Here is a 20,169-nt window from a genome sequence, read left to right on the forward strand (position 1 = left end):
CTTAAGTAAATGCTTACAGGTATGGTGTATCCTTGTGGTTAGCAAAAAGTAGCACCACATTTTGTGTAAAGATTATATTTAGTGGCAAATCAACAAGAATCAACCTTTCTTTAGGAAAATGAGAAAGTATGAATGCAAAACAATTAAAACTGCTGATTTTACTCAAGGTTTCCTGCCAAGGCGTGCTTGGGGCGGCAAGCCACTGGGGGCGCTCTGCCGGTCGCCCTGAGGGCAGCAAGCTGGCTGCCTTCGGAGGCTTGCCTGCGGAGGGTCCGCTGGTCCCGTGGCTTTGGCGGACCTCCCAGGCTGCGGGAGGTCCGCCGAAGCCGTGGGACCAGCGGACCCTGCGTAGGCAAGCCGCCGAAGGCAGCCTGTCTGCTGTGCTTGGGGCAGCAAAATGCCTAGAGCCGCCCCTGTTTCCTGCTTGCTGATTTAAACTGCTTTGATTCAAATTAATCCAGCCTCCTGCCTGGGTGATGATCCTGACACCCACTAAAGAGCTAACATCTTGCATATCAGCCTTTTGCTGGTGACTGACGCATTTGATTTCCCTTCTTTTCAAAGCTGCGAGAAAGGAGGACTGATCTCTCTCTCTCTCACACACACACCACACACACACACACACACACTCTTTACTCTTACTTCCTTACCTAGAGCCCCTGACAGTTCACAGGTCTCTGCTACTCTGCCCCTTCTGGCTGTGAAAATGGAATCTCCAGTGCTCTATCCCTCCCCTCACCTCTATTTGTTGGGACTTTCTCCCCTATGGCTAGGTCCTGCACCAGCCACGGGAAGGTAGCTGCGTAACTGACGCTATACTAAGTGCGCCAAGTCCACTGCTTATAACACTACTCATAATGCTCTCCCTGTTCCCTTATGCTCCCTGTTTATCATAACCCCCTGTTGTCTCTCCATGTAACTTTATTACACACAAACAAGAGATACTGCTCTTAGGGTCAGGCACCACTTTTCCATTATTTAGGTGCATAGCACTTAGCACAAGGAGGTCCTGCCACTTAGCAGCCCAGTACAAATAATGCTGAAGTTACCATTGGAAAGGTTCTTTGTGCAGCCATAAAGCCTACATTTTTTTTTTTTTTTAAAGAAAAAATGTGAGTCAGTTCTACAGTTCAGGGCCTGCACTCACCAGGGAAAGTTCCCACTCGTGAATGGATTTTCCAAGCCTTGTCTATAGATCTGTTATAAAGCCAATAGGCTGTAGTCAAAAAGAGGAAGTAGCAAGTACTAACTAGGCCATTGGTCCAAACTCCTCTGAAGTCATTCCTTCCCCATGCCCCCACTCATTTGGGTCGCCAGGATCACCAAGCCTTTCATTGCATTCCTCCCTCTATATTGTGGGGAGATCTAATCCACTGTTCCTATCGTAGCCAGGCCTAATACATGGTGCCTAGCAGAAGTCTATCTTTCCTCTAATAGTGGAGAGTCCAGTCTTCACTGGCAGTTTGTTCCTTTGCCTAATTGTCCTCACAACATTTCCCCCTGGTATTTAACACTACATGCCAAGGAGGATTTAGGAAGACAGCTGACCCTCTTAGTCATTCCCAGATTTCTGGGCACTGACTTTCAGATTTGCCAATCTTCCATAGCTGCCATTCACTTCCAGTGGAGTTATAGGTACTCAGTAATTATGAAAGTCAGGCCCATGATATCTCCTTGCCTGTTGAGGTAGGAAATTACTGTAGCATTATCCAACAAAACCTTAACCACTGTCTCCTCAAAGCACCATGAACAAGTTGGTAATTTATTTTATCCTAGGGTGACCAGATGTCCAGATTTTATAGGGACAGTCCTGATATTCAGGGTTTTGTCTTATATAGGTGCCTATTACTCCCCATCCCCACCCTGACTTTTCATCCTTGCTATCTGGTCACCCTATTTTATCCAGTGGAAACTGTAGTTAATAGCAACTGGGTGTGTGCTATTACTGATTTAATCATGTGATTGGTGAGCAACCCAAGCCTCCTCACCCTAGTTAAAATAAATTGAGCACACCCCTACTCTGATATTACTGTGCATTTAAGTGGGACACCTTAAGCAGCACCCTGCCTCCTTGGTATTAGCCAACATGGACAAATTGGTCTTGCACCAAGAACGGAGCACAGCCCAGTTTGTCAGGCTACATGATCCATCAGCTACATTATTGAGGAGAATATGCTCAGCCATCAGAAATTTGTATTGCCCCTCAACACATGGCCTGCCCACCAATCTGTGGGTTCATTGGTACTTTTTTCCTCCCCTTCCCCTACACCTAGGACACTTAGGTCTAGTCTGCACTTGGAAGACTTACCCTGTAACCAATAGTTTTATTGGTGTAATTTTTTTTTTAAAAACCAAAAATAGTTATATTGGTACAAGTCCTAATGTCATCTTCATACTGCGTCCACACGCTAGTGTAGCTTATTCTCATATGGGAACAGCTACACTGGTATTAGAACCTTTATGTTGGCCAGGGGCATCGGAATGGGATCAGGGGGAAGGAAGGAGAGAGGGAGGATGGCCTAACATTTTACCAGCAGTAAGGGTGAGTGACAGGAGGTGGGGGCAGAGAGCAGGGTCTTGGATTAGGGGAGAGGTAGCATGATGTGAGTTCAGGGCCACAGTGCAGGTGCCATTGACACCCCCCACTTTTAGGGAGCTTCCTGCCACTCCTGATGCAGGCATAACTGCATCCACAGTAGTAGTTAAAGCAGTTTAGCTTTCCAGAGTTGCTTAGACAAGCCCTTAGTGTTTGGTAGCCAAAGCAGTTTTACAATCCTGCATCAGTCCTAACAGTGATTCAGCATGTTCTCGTCAGTAAATTAATGACACTAAGTCAATTTAAATCAGCCAAGGATCTGGCCTTTCAAAAAAAAAAAAAAAAAAAAAAAAGTATTTGCTATGAAAGATTTGAGGTGACTAATACAACCTACAACCACCCTCAAACTAAGGGATCCAAAATAAAGCATTTCAGAGGGATGACAAAAGGCAAAGCTATTTTCATCAGTGCAGACAGGGCAAAATTCAGCTCCCTGAATAAAACAGGAGCTCAGAGTAGCATTCAGACATGACTAAGGCAGTGTCCACATCAGGATAGGAATGCCAGTAGTCTATACTAGCAAAGTGTCCCTAGCGGGGGCATAGCTAGACCAGCAAAGCTATGCTTTGTACTGGTCTAGTAAAACCTCAGCTCACGAGCAGAGCAAGCTACATTGGGAAAGGTGCAGTTTTGCTAGGATAGCTGCATCTACACTAGGAACTTCTGCCAACACAGCTATGATGGTTGGGGATCACACCTTCATACCCTTGACCCACATGCCTATGCTGGCAGAAGTCTGTGGTGTAGACCTGACTTGAATAGATGCTTCCTCCACTCACCATGGGTGCCTGGAACACCACTGCAGTTACATCAATCCATATAATTATGCTTTGAGAGCAGTTTTGATTAAGGAGATCTCAACACTACTCTTTTGATCTTCCGTGTTTGGTATTGTTTTTGACTGAATAATACTAAGTTCCTTGAGGCAAGGACGCATCTCTTCAGCTTGCAAAAGCATTGTGGGCATGTATGATGCAATCTTGTGTAGGTGGTGGTGTGGTTTATGCAGTTCAGAATCTTCAGTCTTATAGACTCAAGGAGCTCAATATATTTAGCTTCTCAAAGAGATATTCCAGGGTGGCTTAATTACAGTCTATATATAACTAGATGGTGAACAAATATTGGATACTAGATAACATGATCTAATGGCCGGAAGTTGAAGCTAGACCCAATGAGGTGTAAATTTTTGACAGTGAGGATGATTAATCTTTGGAACAACTTACTGCAGGTTGTGGTGGATTCTCCATCACAGGAAGCGTTTAAATCAAGCTTGAATTAAAAAGGATCTGCTCTAGGAATTATTTGGGGGAGGAGAGAAAAGTCCTATGGCCTGTGTTACACAAGTCAGACTAGATGATCTCAGCGGTTCCTTCTGGCCTTAGAATCTATGAATATGGATAATCAGAACACACCCCACAGATGGATCTATATAAACTCCCTACACAGCCACCATCCCAACTCAATCCACACACACACAGCCATGCTTCCTGTTATCCCAACTATAGGTTGTAAAAATGATCCCCAAATAGCCCCATATGGGGGTGATGTTGGGAGGCAGAGATGGGACATTTAGGTTCTCACTTAATAGCTCTGGTTTGAGCACTGGCCTGCTAAACCCAGGGTTGTGATTTCAATCCCTGAGGGGGCCACTTAGGGATCTGGGGCAAAATCAATACTTGGTCTAGTGAAGGCAGGGGGCTGGACTCTATGACCTTTCAAGGTCCCTTCCAGTTCTAGGAGATAGGATCTCTCCATTAATTTAATGTAAAGAATTTTTTTTTAACAAGAGTAAGCCTGAATCCCCACTACAAGAGCTAGGGGAGTGGGTGCAGCTGATCAGGCTCTCAGACCTCAAGCTACAGAGAACTTGAGGTTTATCTATATTACCTTAAGTGGCTGATCAGTGCAAATCCCTACAGTACTGAATAAACCTGTGAGCTCAGAGATTTCTTTGGGTTACAAACCTGATGCTTAGGATCTGACACCAGGTACCCGAACATAAGATCTACCCAATACCTTGTTTGACCTACTACTACCCCATAGTATGGCATTTACTCAGTATATAGAGGTGTGATCTCAAGACCACAGATAAATCCCCAAGGAGTTCTAGGGGGATCAAACACCTCCCTCTTTCCTTAGTTTCATGTCTGGCATTTACACTGCACCAAGTGCCTAGCTCCCCAATCTTCTTTATGTAGGCACTCAGAGCTGTAAATGCAGGTAACCTAATCTACCTGTGCATTTGTAAAGGTGCCAGCTAAGGCTTGTCTACGCATGCGAACACACACACACACACACACACACGAGCAAGACTGAATTCACCTCTTAAGCACAATAACTATTGTGCAACAGCTTCCTATGCAAACTTATGGGACTGTACACATGGACAACCAAAAACAGTAATCCAAATTAACTAAAAAGGAGCGATTTTAAAGTGGCTTAGTTAAACTGCATTAAACATGTGTGTATGTCCTCTCATTCAGAATTAGAATGGCCTTAATTTGGTTTAGCTTAACTCACTTCCTGACTCAGAGTATCCTGCTTAGTTGTGTTGCAAGGCGGCAGGGTGTGTATGACCTCACTGGCCAGACTAGCACAGGAGGCTGAAAAGCACTCTAGCTCTGGTGGTTGGCTTTGCAGGCACTGACACGATAGCTGCTGACAAACTTTCCTGAATTTCCCTGCTAGCTGCTTCTGACCCAACTTTTGATATTTTTATTCCCTGTTCCTCAGACCAGAGGAGGTGCTATTGGCATTTGTCTTGCTCTAAAGGTCAGTTTTTTGGCAGATTGCCTGATATCTGGGGTGTGCTGTTTGGGGGGGTGGCAATCTGACAGGCAGGACCAAGGAAGTTGGAGGTGGGCTGGGAAAGGATTTTCATCTCCATTTTAAACCAGTATTTCTGCCTACACAGAGTAAGGCAGATTGCCAGCTTTGGGACTGGATGCGATATTCCCTTGGGGAATTTGGCGTTTCTTTGCATCTCCCTAATGCTGCAGCAGGGATCACATGTTCAGATCAGCATAACTCACAATCAGTTTCCTAGTATTACAAGGAGTATGGTGGATTTGGGGTTCTCTCATAGTCCAAGCCTATTTACTGGTAAGTTACAGCTTTAATTTTCAGTCCATGACTTTACTAGCCAATATCCAAAGCCATGGTTATGAGATTTCTCTATAGTCAGTGAAGTTCTGGAGATGCCACATGAGATAGTAACCTTAACGAGAACTCACCCAAACAGCCGCTGAAGTTTGGCAGCATTAGCCTATATGCAAGTATTCATAACCTTACCAGGAGAAAAGCTTCAGAGCTGATGGTTCAGCATTTAAAAAAAAAAAAAAAAAAAAACACCTAGGAGCAGATCGTTCATGGATCAATGCAAAGACAGCTCTGAATGATGTTCTACCCACTCACAGAATCAATCAGAAGTGAATCTCCTAACATTCCTACGTACACACCATCTCTGCAGAATGAGACAAATTGAGCAGCAATCTAGACCACAAGGAAAGTCTGCTATGAACTCAGGTGCCACTCTCCCTGCTCTGCTGCACTGGGAACAAACCAAGCACATCCTTCCCATAGAATGCAGAGCAAAATGTGCTGTGCTCACTTCCTAGCTGGGCCAGGGTTAACCCACAAACAGAAGCTATAGAATACTGCACATCCTCAGTATCTCAGGGCATGATATGGAGGGCTGGGGAAGGGGCCAGAAAGCAAACACTCATCTTTTTTCTAAGAGCTGACAATAGCAGATACAAAGAGAGGGGAGGTATTTTTGGTGCTCTCTTTTGAGGAGAGAAAAATCAGCCTGACCTTACCTTGGTAGGAAGCCAAGTAGAGAGCGATTAGCAGCACCCAGCCCTTCCACATGCCGCCCATGCTGTTTCTGGGTTAAAAATCCTTCAGTGGCTGGAATCAGAGCTAAAGCTTCTCCAGGGCTTTACTCTCTGCTGTGCCTCTCCAACACTGAGCAACCTGAGACAGGCAGCAAGGAGTGAGCTGACACCCACAAGATCATCGCCACACCCATTCCTCTGCACATCATTGTAATAATTACCAAAATTATGCTGAGGAGGAAGGAGTGAGAACTGAGTGCGTCCCCGGGAGAGCTGAAGAAAAACCATGATGCTGTTCAGCACAATGGCCTGTTCCCTGCAGGTGGAAGGAGACTGTCCTATTCCTGTCATGGGTCCTGCAAATCAGTGGGGGTGTGGAGGTGTGGTGGCTAAAACCAACTGGGTATTTCATACTGAATGCAGCAGCACACAAGCCTCCCCAGCCTCATCCCATACCAATAGGTCACTCTCCATATTATTTTTGTTGTTGGTGCAGATTCTTAGTGGTGAAATGTTATGCTTAGAGGCAGCCAACGTGCTACTTCCCAGATGACTAAAGACATTCCCGCCCTCCAGCACCTATGAAAACCCAGTCAGTTCAAACGTTTGAGACTAAGAGCATCCCTCTGACCAGGACACAGGCCTTGTGTTCCAGATAAAGTCACAAGAAAACTTGGATCTCTAAACCATGACACCACTCAAATAGGTTGATATGTATCCTTCTTCCGACAAGGATAGAAACCCCATCAAAAAGTGTCAATGCTGTTCAATATTCCAGCAGTTTGCATGTGAAGCTACAGCATGTACTTCCCTTCATGCAAAGGGAGCTCTAGCAAGACATCTAACCCTTAGAGGCATATGGTCTTGAAATTCAGGCCCTCCTGGGAACTTCCAGCAGATGAACATCATACACAATTGTTTGGATCATCAACAGATCAAAGCCAGTAAGAGATTTCAGGAACTACTATACTATAGAAAAGCAAAAAAGCACAAAGATGTCAGGTTTTCAGGAAGTCTTTATTGTTAATTACAGAAGCTTTAGTGCAAAAATCAAGACAACGTTCTACAGAAAGCAACTGCATGTTTTTCTCCTCCAGTCTAGAGTAAGACAATGCTACTATTCTCCAGGAGAAACAGAAACTAAAGGTTCTTAACACCAGAATTGAAACACTACACAGAAGAGCTCCCAATTCACCTTGTGCCAAGTGTGACTACGTTAATCATTTGCTTCCCAAAAAAAGCAAGACAATTAAAACCTTGTCACCTGTAGAAAACTAGCATGTTACCCCCAGCCACAATAAAAGGGATGCCATGTAATTTAAAAGATGCAAGTTTGCAGTATCACACCTCTTATAATTCTAGGGCAGAGATGCTACTGTTAAGAAGAGCCCACTGTTTCCTGAAAACATCTCTCCCCCCCAATTCTAGGGGGGGGGACCCTAGATGAGACAGAAACCACTGTAGCCACTGCACAAAACTACAATCATGGAGAAAAACTGCAAATGCTTAGTATTTTTACAGCATTTTTTTGATAAACAAGAACTTTTGGAGTTTATATAGATTCAAACAAAAATACATTAAGTCACTGATCTCAGTCAACTAGGATGTACAACTAGAGAAAGTAAAGCTGCAGGAAAGCTGCAAATGAGTGGTTTTTAGTTAATTCAAATCATTAGTTTGCTTGTTCCTGAAGTGTGCTGCTAGAACTGCCCCCCACTTCACACTCCCACCCCAAAAGAATGCCCTAACAGAAGCAGACCCCTACTGGCAGCTGTCTGAATAAGCTGAAATTGGAATTTTCAAAGTTCTAGTTATGCCTACTTTGAGAGTTGTGTGCTCAGCTGTACATCTTCTCTTCTCTAGAAAGATTTAACATTTATTTTAGGTGCCTCTTTTTGACAAACTCTGTTCAGAATTATGCACTCAAATCTGGTAATTAGTTGTGTGGTCCAAAGCCAAAGTGTTTGGGGAGCCAGTCAATGTCCACATATGTGGGATTTTTCCAATGGTTTATGACAGTTGTCTATTCTCTAGAAAAACAGATGGCTGAGGTGTTCTGTGCCTGCCTGTTCCTTACTGCATGCTAAGGGAATGTATGCCGTGGATTTATGTGCTCTAAAGAAATGAATATGAAAAAATGCTCATGAAACGTTACAAATAAAGGAATGTATTACCATATTTTGCTAGGGTTTAATGTACCCTGACATTCTTGAAATGTCTTTCCCATTATTCTAATGCTCAGGCTATAGAAAGGGCCCCATTTCTTTGGTGTGCAAAGAACCACTGCTCTAATATGATACTATTAGATTATCCAGGCTGTGTTGCACGAATCCAGGCAGGGATGTGGTTTGCTGCGTAGGCTCAGCATTAATACAAAAGTTTTTTTCCTTACAGGCTAACAGAGCTGCCAGAAACAGATCTATAGTACAAGTGTCTCCTATTATTTTCAGCGCATCTTCTGCAGGCAAGAGCACTTTTGTATATTAATGGATGTCCTGCAGGGCTTCTCCTGGTGCATTGGTGATGCTGACAGATTGAGGGGTGGATGAAAGTGAGTGGCAGCTCTGGGCAAAGCCAGGGAGCCTAGTGGCTGTTCTGGAGTCCTGGACCACCAAAAAACACTCTCAACGCCAGCTGTCTGGGTGAACCTCAAAACAAGGATCAGTGCCCTTTTGAAATAAAACCTTTCCACTCTGTTTCTGCACTTTAGATTAATCACTGCCCTCTTTTCTCATCCCTCTTTCATATGCTACCTCTAGCAAAATGTGCTAGATCCACTGATTTAGCTTACTGGGACCATTTTGTACATAGATATGGGTGCTATACGGCTGGTGAAAAGAAGCAACAACAAAGAAGTAGTTTAGAGTCTTTCAATTGAGAGTGGGATGACCTATGCCTTAAACGTTTGCCTACTGCCTGTGGCATGGAACACTCTGGACTGGAGCCTCTAGAATGAGGTCCAGAGGAAATGGCTAGGATGCTCCAAGCTCATGCAGATTGGTTCTTTCATTCACATAGGGTCCAGCACTTCACCATCAGGCAGCTTGGAGGATATACAAAGGAGGCAGACACGTACGCACTCCCGAGTAGTCCAGCAAGTCCCCCTCTTGACAGTGATGATACCACAATGCCCCAGATCATTACCATTTCCAGACGTCATGAGGTGAGCAGACACCTCTGTCTGGGCAGCAGATGAGGAGAGCTTAAGACACCAAGGCCCTCATCATGGACCCAGGGAAGCAAACATGAGCACTGCTCATCCACAGGGCATTTGTGTGTGGAGACCTAACCTCAATCCCTCCTCTTTCTTCCCTCACACATTTTTAGCTAGAGCTCACTTTCACAGAACACAGCTTTGCTTTTGTCGTCTCACATTAACCCTCACTTCCTCCCACAACAGATCATAAGATATATTTGAAATTCCCCAGAGTCTGAAGCACTGGCCAGGTCCAAGGAGAACCCACTGCCCAGGCATGTTCTGGGATTTCTGAACTTTTCACTGCATAAAGCCTTTTAGGTGGCCCATCCCACTCCCACAACTTGTTTGGATCAGGCTCTAAGTCTACAGAAATCAATGATCTGTTTACACTGGATCACATCTTTAAACCTTGGCCATGCACTCAATACAAACGCAGCTCCATCCCACACAAAGACCTTACACACACTTATTACTGAACATTTTCTAGGTGCATATTCTTTACATAACTATAAAGCTTTGAAGATTCCAGCCCAAGGGATTTGTGGACTTATTTACCTTAACAGCTCCCTCTGAAGATTACACAAGGAAATTTACAATTAGTGTATAATTTAATATTCTTGCCAGATGTTTATGTAGAGCACTCAAGAGCATATGGAGGTCTTCCCAACCAGTGACTAAAAAAACACATTTAAATTTTAGACACTATCCTGATCCTTTTTAGAACTGACACAAGGGTTTGTCTTCATTTTACTTTTAACTGTATGCCACTCCTCCCAGAACTGTAAATACTCCACCCTACTGGTCAAAATCCACAGTGTAATGCATCCTCTTTTAGCATATAATCAACTAAACTGTATGATCAGAAATACCCTCTGTTAAGTCAACATTGCAGATCAGAACCTTCCACAGCACTACTATAAAAGAATGACAAAGGAGCTTCAGGTTTGGGAAGTTAAGAAGGCAAGGAGTGGAGGAAGACTCAGATCTTCCACCAACCTTACCCCACAATTTAAAAAACAAACAAAAACCCTGCGCAGACTTTTTCAGAATTAAAGATTTCTTCTAGTTCCACACGTGACGTTTGCAGTGCTCGACAGCCTAGGAGAGAGAAAGGGGTAGTAGAAGTAGTGCAGAAGACAGCTTGCTAACTTTAAATGGAACCACCCCCACCATGAACTTGCATGAACAGCTCAGGGCCTCTCCACAACACCCAGGACTTCAGGGGCAAAGACTTTTGTATTGAATACAATTAATTGTGGGGGGGCTTCACAAGGAAAGATTGGGGGTACAGGAACTCAAACATTAAAGGCCTCTAAAATTAGATTTCAGCTGCTGATTCTTCAGTCATTTTCTCATCAGGGCCCAGAGATTGCACGCCGCCAAAGGAAACATCCCTACCAATGAACAGCAATACCTCCCACCTGTTTTTGTTGCCAGTTGAATCCGTCCATTAAGGAGTCATGTTAAATCCTCCTTGGCTAAAGGAATACATGGCTAAATACAAGGCTCGTTTTGTACCATATGAAGGGTTGGGGGTGGGAAAGGAAGGTGATAAGACACATTTCTGCTGTAATTCAACAACAGGTAAGAAAGAGCCTATAATTAAACCCAGGACACTCTGGTCTAATGGGACCCACTTGTTTATTTTCTGAAACTGGAATTTAGGATTTGAAGGATGTGTTACAGAAACCAGAACATTGTATTTGTAGGGATTCTAACAAAAGTGGCTGTATTTCTCTTCAACTTTCTGCGTATTAGTTTTGCAGAACCCTCTCAGAGTGGATATTGAATAGGAAATCCCTAATAACTTACATTGCACTGAGCTGCAGTCTCCATGTTCTTACACCAGTAGCCTGGGCCCCAAACACATTCTTCTGATCCTAAGAGACGCTGTTTAGTCGACACACAGACTCCTAGTTTCTGTGTAGTGAAAGAGGGGAGAGAAAGGTGAGTTGTGTCTTTCCATTTACATTCAGCGATCTCACTTCCTCTCCCATGATTCAGTCCCTCCTGTACAGCTGTGACTGTTGCCAACAAGGGCTGGAACATTTAGCCAAAGCAGAGGCAGTGCCGGGAGCTTCCACACCCGCAGTGCCAGACTGCTACTGACAATTCAGTCTGTGGCTGAATGAACAGACTTCTGAGATGCCCCTTGAGAGGACACCAGGTCTCAGACAGACCATTTCAGCTTCTATGCTGTTTTCTGGTCTCGACTTAATACACAAGATCCTACCAGAAGCAGGAGACCTCATATGGAGTGAGCGAGTCTGAGTTATTCACTAAATGTAAAATTCGTGTACTTAGATTTTGGAAACACAGATCTGATCATTTCACTTATGCAAACGGAAGATACTGAAACCCCCTGCTCTCCTTCATCCTTGCCTAAGACCAGGAGACTACAGTCTTGCAAGGCCCAATGCACCCTACTAATGGTATACTTATTAGGTGTATTACAGCAGAGTCTGTGCATGCCAGGCATTCCGTGTGTGTAATATATATATTTACACACACACGGGAAGTTGAAGCCCAGTGCCTACCTTGGAGAGCTTATTCTACACAGAAGTTGTTAGCTGCATGCACTACTTACACTGCACACAAAAGTTGGGTCCATGATCTCTGTCAAGAGCGTCACAAGCAGTGGCTCATACTGATCCACAAACTGAACACACTGTAACAAGATGTAGATGGTTGAGACATTTTGTATTAATTTAGATGGAATAAGTGAGCTAAAGGTGTTAAGACCCTGTCACTATAACATTCAATTGTCTTAAACAAGATCTGGGTTTGATATATAGAGAGACTTAAGCTCAGTGGTTCTTAAAACTTTTGTACTGGTGACCCCTTTCACACATCAAGCCTCTGAGCGCAACCACCGCTTATCAATTAAAAGCACTTTTTAATATATTTAAACACCATTATAAACGCTGGAGGCAAAGCGGTGTTTGGGATCGAGGCTGACAGCTCAGGACCACCCCTCATGTAAGAACTTCACAATGCTGAGGGGTCCCATCTCCCAGTTTGAGAACCCCTGCTTTAGCCTGTTTAGTACCATGGTAAATTCCTTTTTAAGTTACAGAAAAGGAAAGGAAAAATGGTTAAAGCATTTGAAATGCAAAAGTATTAAGTAAGGCTTTTATTGTAACAACATTGCTGGTTGTTCCTTTTCCCTTCAGCTGGAGAGAGTTTATAGAAGGAAATCTCCCCTTGTTCAACTGTCATTCAGACAGTACTAAGATGGCAATAACTGTCCTTTTGAGGAAAAGGGAAGAAATTACTCGGGATTGGCTGGAGCTGTTGTTGCTGAAGTCCAACCCACTTCCTTTAAGATGAAGCAAGAGAAGAGAAAACAACAGAAAGAAAATGCAGCTTGTCTCTCTGATGTTAACTTTCAACCTCACTGCTGAAAGACACACACATATAGCACAGTCTTATCAGTCACCCTGAGACCTGACAAACTCACACCGGCATCAGGCTGTTTGGGGCACTGCATTTTAGCTTTTTTGTTTAGAGGCCTAAAGCCAGACTTATTGGACAGAAGGAAAAAGGAGAGAGAGGAAACAGAAGAAACAAGGCAGGGAAGGAAGAGGATACGTGGGGACTGTGAGAAGAGAAAAGGATATGTCTACATTACACAGGCAAGTTGACCTATTTAGGTCAATTTACAGTCACCGCATTACTGCAGCGGCCCATGTACACTCTACCCTCCATAGGTCAGTAGCATGCGTCCTCACCAGGAGTGCTTCCACCGACCTAAGAGGAGCAGCGTGGGAGCCTGGTCTCAGCCCTGCTGGCAGCTCCCTACCAGGAGCTTGGCTGCCCCTCCAGAGCCACAAAATTAACAAAACAACGAACATTCCCCACTAGGAGCAGGATCCAGCAACCCCAGGACTCCCCACTGGGAGCAGAGGGTTGCTGGACTCTAGCTGCCCGGCCTTCTTGTCAGGTTTCACCGCTCACTGTGAAATTGACAAAAATGATAACCAACAGCCAGTGTAGGGAACATGTGTCTACACAGACACTGCATTGCCTTAACTATACAGACACAAGCCCTACGCCTGACATTGAGGTTGTTTTAGCATGTTGGCATAGCAGGGGAGTTACACTGGCATTTAGCGTGTACACTGCCACTGTTTTTGTCAATGTAAGCTGCCTTTTGTTGACAAAAAACAGTGTAGTTGAGACAAAGCCAAAGTTTCACATCCCAGGTAGTGTTCATGATTCAGCCAGAGTTGGCGGAGGCAGCAATGTGATCTGGTCCCTCACTATGACTGGTCAAGTAACCTCTCAGGATTGGAATAACAAATGCTGGAGGTCCAAGATGGTGGGGGAGGCAACCAGGATGGTGAGGCTTGCACTTGTAGCCAATTTTTTCCCCAAAACTTTTTGTTTAAGGACTAGCCCATCCTTTTGTTATTCTGTCCACCAATCAGGCCTCATTTTCGACACACCAATGTTGGTGTATTGATTTCTGCTTGATTTTTGTTTATTAATTGTGATTTTAACATAGTACTTACGTTCTATTAAGAAGTCTTTTTTCAGGGTCTAATTTAAAGTCTTCCCCCTCCCCAACCTTTTTTTTTTTTTTTTTACTAACATTTGTTGTCTTAGATTGTGACATGTGAAGAGATTTACTGAAAAAATTTACAACACACACCTTCCCCTCCTCCAAACAGCATTCACTGATGCAATACGTTTTACCATCAGTCTGTTATTTGGAAGGAGCACCAAATTGGATCTGCCACTGAAGCTAAACCTCAGAGTAGTAGCTTAGAATACAATCACAAGCACGAAAGAACTGAGAAGGGTGGAGGAGAGGAAGAGTATGCACAAAAAGTATTCCAAGGACAATCACAGCACTATGGAGAGAAAAGTCTGCTCAACTTTTTTAAAGCAAATTTTAGTGTGATTGATGAGATTATGCCAGTATCTGAAATGGAAACTCAACAGGTTGAACACAGACTCATAGGTCAGAAGGGACCAATCTGATCATCTAGTCTGACCTCCTGCACAAGGCAGGCCACAGAACCCCACCCATCCAATTTTATAACAACCCCTATCCCAGGATCGAGTTATTGAAATCTTCAAAATTGGTTTGAAGACCTCAAGCTGCAGAGAAACCACCAGCAAGTGACCCGTGCCCCACGCTGCAGGGGAAGGCAAAAAACCTCCAGGGCCCCTGCCAATCCGCCCTGGAGGAAAATTCCTTCCCGACCCCAAATATGGCGATCAGCTAAACCCTGAGCATGTGGGCAAGAGTCACCAGCCAGCACCCAAGAAGGAATTCTCTGCAGTAACTCAGTTCCCATGCCATCCAACATCTCCCCGCAGACCATTGAGCAAACCTATCTGGTGGTAATCCAGGGAGCAGCAAGGCAAGCTCCACTGCACCGATACCATCTTCAAAGGTGAGAAGATGATCAGTCTCCATGACCATTAAGTCCAGGATTTCTGCTGAGAATTCCAACAAGGTTGCCAATTGTGACATGAGCTGATTACCAGCTCACTTTACAGGAGTCACTGGACAACCACCAACTTATAACTGCTTTTAGTCACAGGTTACCAGTCCAAATCCATTACAGGGTCTATATGAAAGACTATATCCAATTAACACTCTTCAGCCATCCAATCAAGGTTTATCAGATATCTTAAACTGTGTACTAACACATTGTCTTTTGCTAACTCATGAACCAGTACACTGCTGACACAACTTTGTTAATCCCCTAAACTGTACCAAAAGGCTGAGGCAGCCTAATAGGTGATCTGTTCCAACTCCTCCACCTCAGATAAGGGGCATCACAAATTGTAGTCATTACAAGTTTCCCAAGAAAGCTAACAGAGAAACAATCCAGCAACTTGCATCTCAATATAAGGTGTTTTTTTTAACCAGGATGGGACAGCAGACAACTCCCAGTTCCTTTATCCTCCAGAGAAGGGACAAAGTGCTTCACTGTAACCATTCTACTTACTGCAATTGACTGATCATCATTAATTGCTTTAGCATGACAATTGGCAGTATTTTCATACAAGTCAACATGTGGATTCTGCCTTTCTACTGTGTTGCTGGGCTAGTTGGTTTTATACCTTTATCCAATTTGTACTGCTCTCTTTTCTCATTGTAAAGCAGGCTGCCACATATCCAGAGGAAGGTGCTGCCATCTGATCTGCCAGAAAGCTTATACCCTTTGATACCAAGCATCAGAGAAATTCCAACAGGGATCAGGCTGCCAATTTGGGGCAATTTAAAACCAAAACACACTCCAGAGTCTCAGCTGTACTGTGACTAGCTTCAAAGCAGTCAGTGGCACATGAGCCCTTCCATAATATTTCAAATATCACCTGCCACAGATGGAGGCAGTGAGCCACCTCAAGCACAGAAAAAGTCACTGTGAAGACTTGGACATTAATATCCAGGCACAGTGCACAAGAATTTGGTCCCAGCTGGGTTTTAGAAAGGATAATCTATTAAAGGGAAAAGGATCAGAGTAGAGAAAAAGCACTCCGATAGGTGACAGAGCATAGATTTTAGCCCTCAGATCCTCTAGCCTCATAATGGCTAAATTATCACATTTATGTCTATTTACCCTCCCCACATAAGGTACTTTACCTCCTCACTGATAGATTTTGGTAGGAAGTGACAGACTTTTTCAAGTGCAGCCTCAATTTCAGCTCCTGTAGCATTCTTCTCCAGTTGCTTCTCTAAGTAATGTACAACCATCTTGCACACGTCACAGAAGTCACCAGCCTGCAATGGCTCTGAAGCAGTTCTCACTAAACAAAAATAGACAGACTGACTATTAGCATTTTTTGTTAGAGTGATTATATTGAAAACCTCTTATCTTGAAGCTGGTCTAGTTCTTAGACTGGAAAGTAGCCAAGAGGCTAACAATTAAGGTCCAGGTAAACAGTATAGTAAAAAAGAGTCCCTACAGGGGAATCTGATCACACTCATTATTTAAATACTCAGTAGTTGTTACCCAGTGCTTACCTTCAGGAGAAGGCTTGCGGCTTGTGCAACATTTCAGCATGATGCATACAGTTTCGGCACTAGTTGCCTCCAACAACATGTCAATGACAGCTTTGCCATAAATTTCCACAAAGTCCTTACACTGGTCTTTGATACTTTGAGGGAACACGGAGCAGAGCTTCTCCATTTCAAACACTATTTCCTCCTGGAATGAGAGTGTGGGAGATGTGGTGAGAAGGAAGAACCCATGGAATCAATCCCAGTAGTACCCATTTATGCCCTTGATCCCACTGAGGAGAGGGACAGAGATCTCACTGTTCCAGGAGCATGAGAAACCCAGAATGTACTATTAGGGCAACACAAGTTACCACATACCAACTCTCCTTACACCCCTATAACTGCAGTGGTACATGCTCCAAGCAAGGAGCCACATCATTCCAGCAAGTATTTAGTACAAGTTCTATTTCAAAATATCACAGTATAAAAATTGTCCTTTGCACCAACTCCACACCTCTGTCCTGTTGTTCTCCAGCAGGTTGGTCACCTCTTTCACCATTGTCTCACATATATCGCAGATAGAGAATGTTTCAGTTTGCACCAGGTTTTTCTGCATCTGAGCATAAGGTAATATTTAAAATATTAATGCCATAATCATCTATAAAGTTAAAAATGATCCAGAAAAGACTATCACCAACCAAATGTGAAATTTGTTCAGGTGCAGCATGACAGCTTGTTTCCTATATTAGATTTTCATGAGATGACAAAGTAAACACTAATTACCACTGATAAATTGCTGAAAGTGAGTTGCATACGATGAGTCAGTATGGACAAAGCCACAGGTGAACTGAAATTTAAAAAAAAAAAAAAAAAAAAGTCTATTTGTAAGTTCCAAAAGGGTCTTCAAAAGAAAGGTAACTTCTTGCCCGGTTTAATATTGGATGAAAAGTTTGTGAAGTGGACTGAAACCTGCAAAGGGAGGGGAATGTGTGTATCTAGGCCAGGGGTTCTCAAAACTTCATTGCACCAAGACTCCCTTCTGATAACAAAAATTACACAAGGGGGGGGGGGGGGGGAAGGAGAGGAAAGGAGAGGGAAGAGACAGAAGCCTGGGCCTGTCCAAGCCCCGCTGCCCTTGAGGGGGAGGGGGACCGACAAAGCCTGAGCCCCACTGCTCAACGGAGGCGGGGGCAGAGGGAGAGGAGGGGAGGGGAGGGGAGGGAACAGCAGGCAGCACACTACAGCCCCAAGCACAGGGGCTGTAACCTGAGCCCTGCCACCCTGGACTGAGGACTTCGGGCTTCAGCTTCAACCCCGGGCAGCAAGTCTAAGCCAGTTCAGGTGACCCCATTACAATAGGGTCCCAACCCACTCTGGGGTCCTGACCCACAGTCTGAGAAACACTGATCCAGGTGATTTTTCCCCAATCCAATTACTTTGTTTCTATTATCTGCACTGACTTTTAAAAAGCTACAGAGCTCACTTGGATCTTCAGGACCAAATCAATTTGAGCCACAAGCCTCCTCCAGTTTCCTGTACCAGAGAGAATACTGTCAAAGACATTCTTTTCAAAGTCCTCATTTCTAGTACATTGTAACTATCTGAAAAAAAGACTTCTCTTTTGGGTTGAAGTTTCTTATCCTTCACTTCAGACAAAAGGTGACAGGGAATTGATTTTCAGAAAGTTTGAACAAAATATAAATTGAGCTGATTGAGTTACACGTATGAATACTGCCTTTTTTAAAAAGGTATAAACATCAAAAGCATCTAACACCAAACACAGGCTAAACTTCAATTTTATCAAAGGCTTAGCCCTCAATAAGGCCTAGTGCTTCTAATAATGCTTGAAAAAAAATGCTTTTCAAAATTCAAGCTATAAGCAACTGAAAGACATCCTGGACATAGCCTAGTACTGTACTACAATTCATAATTGACTAAAAAGTTAAAATGGTACCTCACAGCTTTGCTCTGTGCCTGCCCCAAAATGCAACTCTCCAAAAGGAAGCAGCTTTGTAAACTAAAACTCCAACCAGTGATGATCAATAGCTTAATATGCTAGGAGACGTATTATTCTGTGCACTGAAATGGAAGTCTGAAAGTCTGCACACATCTATATAGCTTTGCTTCATCATCCGGCTCAAGTAGCCTTTGTAATTTCACAAAAAAGACAGCAGGTGGTGTTGAAAGCCCCATCTTACCTCCTCCACAGGTTCCATCTTCACTTCATGCATCACTTTTGCGGGCACTAGAGTCAGGAGGGGCACAGATTTCAGGGAAGGACAGAATCCAACCATGGCACAGATATCCTTTGGTTGCTGGAGAGAGAGGGATCCGCACACATCAGCTAAAGACAGAATTTAAGAGATTCTGCACAGATTCTATTTAACCTCACAGGCTTCATAAAAAGGGGGAAAAGATAGCCCAGAATTCAAAAAGCAGTAATACAATTAGGAGCTCTAAAAGTGCAAGATTGTTCTCAAATTCAACTACTGTGGAAGGAAACAAAAGTTTTGGCCATTACTGTTATAGGCAAGACAAACTGATCAGGTTTAGTCATTTTTAATCTGAAACTAGTGGGGATTTAGGGCTAGTTCTTAAGTATTTGCAAATGACCAACCCCTTAAAAGACATGCATCTTCTTCAGTAGCCAATGAGATCACAGTAGAGAGGATATTCTGCTATTCCCCCTTTAATCTTATGAAGGTTTGAGTGAAGAACACATTTTATCTGGACTCTATGGAGTCTGTGCAAGATCCAAGAAATGCTGGGAAGTTCAAGACTGACTGATGTCCACAAAATTAACTATTTTCTGTAAAAGCATGTTACTTTCATTAGATGCCATGTTATGTGATTAATTCTGTAAATAAAGTGTTGGCATGAAGCGATGCTTCCAACAAGATCACTTTCATGCAGTTATAATATACTATCCCTACAGTAGCAGTAACTTAGCCCATACTTCCCTAATTTTTCAAGAAATGCAAAAAAAACAAAAAAGCTAGGCAGAAACCAGTTATTTATACACAAGGCTTTGGGTTTTATAGTATAAATCTTGCAGATACTCAAGTTACTAATCAAATCATACAGAGGAAGGAGCAAATCAAATAGAAGCAAAAGCTTTTGATCATCAGCAAACATGATCTGCAAATGTAGGCTCTTGTATTGAGCCCTGCCCTGCGGTACAAGAGCCATTCTCTACAGTTCTTTGCAACAGTGCCACTATTTCAGCTCAGCAATCCCAATGATGGTGAATGGATTACAGCTATCTGCTCCAATCTTGCTGCAGTACAGGGTAGCAAAGGTGTTCAAATGGGCACACCAACAATTTAAAGAGAGGTCACTCCCCTACTACTACTATAGTGGACACTTACTATTGCTATAACAAAGATTAGATGAAAACAATTATTTCTTCTGTTTATGTTTGTGCATTTTACAACTCTTACCAACATCCCATTTGTGTTGATTCTTCACAAAGCACTAAAGGATAGTATTTTTCTTTAGACTGACTAAATTTCAAAGTGATGGTGCTCCCTTAAGAACTCGCACCTACATGACAGTAACCAAGTGACTGAACACAGTT

At 43.4% G+C, this 20,169-nt stretch overlaps 2 protein-coding genes across 8 annotated transcripts in view; both read right to left on the bottom strand.

The window, feature by feature from the left end:
• The window catches only part of LOC115654776 (prosaposin-like), a 45,929-nt gene extending 38,579 nt beyond the window's left edge, over positions 1-7,350 (bottom strand). For all 3 annotated transcript variants that reach the window (XM_030569539.1, XM_030569538.1, XM_030569537.1), the window contains exon 1: positions 6,415-7,350. In XM_030569539.1, coding sequence (XP_030425399.1) covers positions 6,415-6,475 — 61 coding nt within the window. In that variant the 5' untranslated portion in view covers positions 6,476-7,350. The remainder of the gene's footprint in view (positions 1-6,414) is intronic.
• Positions 7,351-7,430: 80 nt separating this feature from the next.
• The window catches only part of LOC115654777 (prosaposin-like), a 35,838-nt gene continuing 23,099 nt past the window's right edge, over positions 7,431-20,169 (bottom strand). For all 5 annotated transcript variants that reach the window (XM_030569541.1, XM_030569544.1, XM_030569542.1 and 2 more), the window contains 7 exons: positions 18,791-18,907; positions 17,107-17,208; positions 16,617-16,800; positions 16,236-16,399; positions 12,219-12,299; positions 11,444-11,551; positions 7,431-10,729 (listed from right to left, as the gene is read on the bottom strand). In XM_030569541.1, coding sequence (XP_030425401.1) covers positions 10,694-10,729; positions 11,444-11,551; positions 12,219-12,299; positions 16,236-16,399; positions 16,617-16,800; positions 17,107-17,208; positions 18,791-18,907 — 792 coding nt within the window. In that variant the 3' untranslated portion in view covers positions 7,431-10,693. The remainder of the gene's footprint in view (positions 10,730-11,443; positions 11,552-12,218; positions 12,300-16,235; positions 16,400-16,616; positions 16,801-17,106; positions 17,209-18,790; positions 18,908-20,169) is intronic.

Source organism: Gopherus evgoodei, chromosome 7, assembly GCF_007399415.2.
Source record: "Gopherus evgoodei ecotype Sinaloan lineage chromosome 7, rGopEvg1_v1.p, whole genome shotgun sequence".
In the NCBI taxonomy this organism is placed as follows: domain Eukaryota; kingdom Metazoa; phylum Chordata; order Testudines; family Testudinidae; genus Gopherus; species Gopherus evgoodei.